The following is a 4,245-nucleotide window of genomic DNA, read 5'->3' on the forward strand; positions in this document are numbered from 1 at the left end:
GGGAGGGCTTCTAATGTCCTGGCCCCACTGGTGGACCTCCTGATGGCACCTGGTATTTCTGGCCACTGTGTGACACAGAGTGTTGGACTGGATGGGCCTTTGGCCTGATCCAGCATTGGCGTCTCTTATGTTCTCAAAGGCCTTGTTGTTAGTCACGGGGAAAATGGGGTCAGCAAAGGCTTGTAATTAACTTCCCATCTATTCACCTCTAGCGAGCAGACGTTCAATCCTTCCCAGAACTTGCTTACAGCAGATGAGTTGCTTGTGTTTTACTGTGTAAACCGCAGGGATGTTCCTCAAGGTCGATCTAAATTGTCTCACCCCCACCAATTAGTTCTATTTTCTTAGTCCAATGGAGGGGGGAAGTTTTCACAGTCACCAGCCTTTCAGTAATACATTGGAGTAAAAACACAGCTTTCAAAGCACTCTCAGACTTTTTACACAGTTTCCCTTCTGAGACAATCTCCTTGATTTAAATGCTGCCAGCCAGTGTTGTTATATTTTCAGAGACCACCAACAATGTGTAAAGGGCTTTTCTGAACCTCCCAGCCCTGCCCCTGCTGGGGTAAAAAATTGAGCACGTTGAAATCTGGTCTCTATATTCCCTCAATTCTCTTAAGGTATGATTCAGCCTTCAAGTTACTAGGTTTTAGCCTGCTTCCTATCAAAGCATCGCCCCGGAGCAAAAAGTGAAAGTAAAGTGCTTCCGTCTGTTCTCTTTCGTTGGCCGCTTTAAACAAGGGGAAAATCACCCTCCCACGCTGTAAGACTCTTTAGGGGCTTAAAGGCTTTAATTATGATAGTCCCTTCGTTGTTTCCCCTTTACAATCAAGATGTTACTCACAGTTCACCATGCGTCTCTTCAGAGCAGTGATTTCTAACCTTCCTCAGAGCGAAAAGCGGCGGCTTTGCCTGATGACTCAGGCTTCACTTCGGATCCAGCGTGGGGACCCATCCCTGGTGCTCCCTGTGTGTTGCCACTGCGCAGGAGACTGGATCAAGCCCCTAGCAACCCACTACCCCTTTCCCCAGGAGAGTGGGGGGGTCTCCATTTGACCAAAAGACCCTTTAAAACGAACCCTGAAGTGACCAGTGCTCCTTTGAGCATTTGTTGCACCGCGCTGCAGGCTCTTCCTCCCTCTTTTCGTTATTCGAAGGCCCAATCAACTCCCTTGCCAATTTCCTGCTACTGATGGGGGGGGGAGGTATTCATATCTTCCTTTTCTCGCAGAGACTGGTGACTCATGATGAGATGGCTGTGTATTTCTGTGTTGCCTGAGGAATCAATACCGACTTGAATTAGCCTGTACGACCTAAGAAGCCAGTGATACAATAGAAATTCTCAACTATTTTACTTAGACTATCTTTCTCTTTAAGTAGCAGCTAAGTGGATGGCAATTTTTAAAATTTGTTTATGATCAGTCTTTCTCCATGAGACTCAAGGTGGATTACACAGTGTAAGATGTCAGTCGATGCAATCAATAGGATGAGACAGTTTAATGAGCAATGTAATAGGACTAGGATTACAGAACTCTGAAACAAAGCACAAAGACACAAGGAAGACTATGGTATTACATAAGCAGAAAGCAACACAGGGTAATACATTCAGCAAAAAGACAAAATACATACTGTACCCAGTGAGTATAGTCCACAGTCCCATTCCATTTTAAAAAGTTGCAAAATTTAGAAATGCCTCTCTAGAACCGCTGGTCAGATAAAAATGTTTTTTAAATTAAGGATGCTGGCTGATCACACTGGGATATCAGTTATCATCAACTTGTTTATTTCTTCACAAGATTTGGGAAAGGAAATGTTTTTGCCAGTTTTGTAGGTCTCAGAAACACACTGGCAGACAACCTGACAAAGGCCCCGCCGATGACTCCGGGATGCTGGACAGATCTGATCACGCCCCTTTACTCTGCAGGGGATTTGCACCATTGCCTCCGCTTTTGGTACGTATGAAATACTTCAAGAACCTGGCTAGTTGAGTCATTTGCAAAACTATGGCTGGTAACTGACCTAGCTTCCAGCCCTTCCAGAGAGAAGGGAGAGAGAGAAAAACAGGATACTTCAAAAACTCGTGGGGGGGATTCTCCACACTCTTGAAGAAGGCTACTCTGACTGAATCTCTTTTCACACTCTGAGCATTCAAAAGGTTTGTCCTCTGTGTGGGGTTTTTTGATGCTTTTTATTAGTGCCACTGTGACTGGATCTCTTCCCACACCCTGAGCGTTCAAAATGGATCTTCCATGTGTGGGTCATCACATGCTTTTGAAGATACCCACTCAACTTGAATCTCTTTCCGGACTCGGAGCAATCAAAAAGTTTCTCCCTTTGTGGGTTCTTTTATGCTGTTGAAGAGCACCACTCTGAGTGAACCTCTTTCCACACTCTGAGCATTCAAAAGGTTTCTCCCCTGTGTGAGTTCTTTTATGGTCTCGAAGATTGCTACTGCAACTGAATCTCTTTCCACACACTGAGCATTCATAAGGTTTCTCCCCTGTGTGAGTTCTTTTATGCCTTTGAAGACCACAACTCCGACTGAATCTCTTCCCACACTCTATGCATTGAAAAGGTTTGTCCCCTGTGTGGGATCTTTGGTGAAGTCGAAGATAGCAATTTGTACTGAATCTCTTTCCACACTCTGAGCATTCAAAAGGTTTCTCCCTTGTGTGGGTTATTTTATGCCCTTGAAGATTACTATTCCGACTGAATCTCTTTCCACACTCTGAACATTCAAAAGGTTTCTCCCCTGTGTGTGTTCTTCGATGATATTGAAGACTTGCTTTCTGACTGAATCTCTTTCCACACTCTGAACATTCGAATGGTTTCTCCCCTGTGTGGGCTCTTCGATGATATTGAAGACTTGCATTCTGACAGAATCTCTTTCCACACTCTGAACATTGGAATGGTTTCTCCCCTGTGTGAGTTCTTTGATGATATTGGAGACTGCGATTCTGACGGAATCGCTTTCCACACTCTGAGTATTCCAAAGTTTTTTTCCTTGAGTGGGTTCTTTGGTGTACCTGAAGAGTGCCACTCCGACTGAATTTCTTTCCACACTCTGAGCATTCAAAAGGTTTCTCCCTTGTGTGGGTTATTTTATGCCCTTGAAGATTACTATTCCGACTGAATCTCTTTCCACACTCTGAACATTCAAAAGGTTTCTCCCCTGTGTGTGTTCTTCGATGATATTGAAGACTTGCTTCGTACTGAATCTCTTTCCACACTCTGAGCATTCAAATGGTTTCTCCCCTGTGTGGTTTCTTCTATGCACTTGTAGATGGCCACTCTGACTGAATCTCTTTCCACACTCTGGGCATTCAAACAGTTTCTCCCCTGTGTGGTTTCTTTTATGCTGTTCAACACTGCCATTCGAACTGAATTTCTTTTCACAGTCTGAGTATTCAAAAGATTTCTCTCTTTGTTTTCTTTGGTTCACAAGAAGCTGTGATCTATATTTGAAGTACTTTCCACATTGAATAGATTTACTTGTCTTCATTATATTGGGCTTTGGAAAATGTACACTATGCTTCCTTCCATCTCTCTTCTCAGCCAAACGACTGACTTGCTTTCTCTTAGGGCTCCCTCGAGTCCAGATGCTTCCTTTCAAGTCTTCATTATTAACGTTATCTGTCAATTGCAGCTGAAGTTCCTCGCCCTCCTCATTCCTCTGATCGTCCTCTGCTGGAATGGAGAGAGAGGAAACATTAGCACCTGGGAGGGAAGGAATGGTCCAAAGGCTGCAGTAGGAAAGGATTGACGGCCTTTTGGCCTCCTCCTGCTTGCCCCCCTAGCTAACCCCCCACCTTTCCCCAGAATATCCAGGATCTAAGCAGACCACAGCCTTTCAAGAGCTGAGGCTGATCTCTTGCCCAGAAGGAGCTTCCAAGTCTCCAGATTCCAGGCCCCAGAACGCCCCCCTCCTGTACTGCCCAGCGGGTGTCATAATTCTACCAAACTAAGAGCCACTTAGAAGTGAAGCAGAAAAGTCCTGTGAACATGCCATGCCCTTTTCCTTGACATAACTGTGAAGGATACCCAGCTCACTTGGGAAAGAAATCCTCTCTTGAGATCCTCTTAAGGAACTCTCCAGTCTTTCTTCAGATGCAAGGCTGTTGTCTGTCTCCACCATGGTCTCGCTTATCATTCTGGCTTCTTTCGCACAGAGAGAGAGAGAGAGAGAAAGTGGTCATTCTTATATGGGGAGGGACCCGTACCCAAGCAAGAGTAAAAATTATCCTG

General features: G+C 44.9%; 1 protein-coding gene across 1 annotated transcript; it reads right to left on the reverse strand.

The window, feature by feature from the left end:
• Positions 1 to 2,177: 2,177 nt before the first annotated feature.
• On the reverse strand, positions 2,178 to 4,135 carry LOC107110726 (gastrula zinc finger protein XlCGF17.1-like). The gene is made up of 3 exons (XM_015411522.1): positions 4,051 to 4,135; positions 3,569 to 3,687; positions 2,178 to 3,026 (listed from the first exon to the last, which is right to left on the reverse strand). Exons 1-3 carry the CDS (start codon positions 4,133 to 4,135, stop codon positions 2,286 to 2,288), a joined length of 945 nt encoding a protein of 314 aa, XP_015267008.1. The 3' UTR covers positions 2,178 to 2,285.
• Positions 4,136 to 4,245: the final 110 nt, after the last annotated feature.

The sequence above is a fragment of the Gekko japonicus genome, unplaced genomic scaffold (assembly GCF_001447785.1).
Source record: "Gekko japonicus isolate JY-2015 unplaced genomic scaffold, Gekko_japonicus_V1.1 scaffold7576, whole genome shotgun sequence".
Taxonomy (NCBI): domain Eukaryota; kingdom Metazoa; phylum Chordata; class Lepidosauria; order Squamata; family Gekkonidae; genus Gekko; species Gekko japonicus.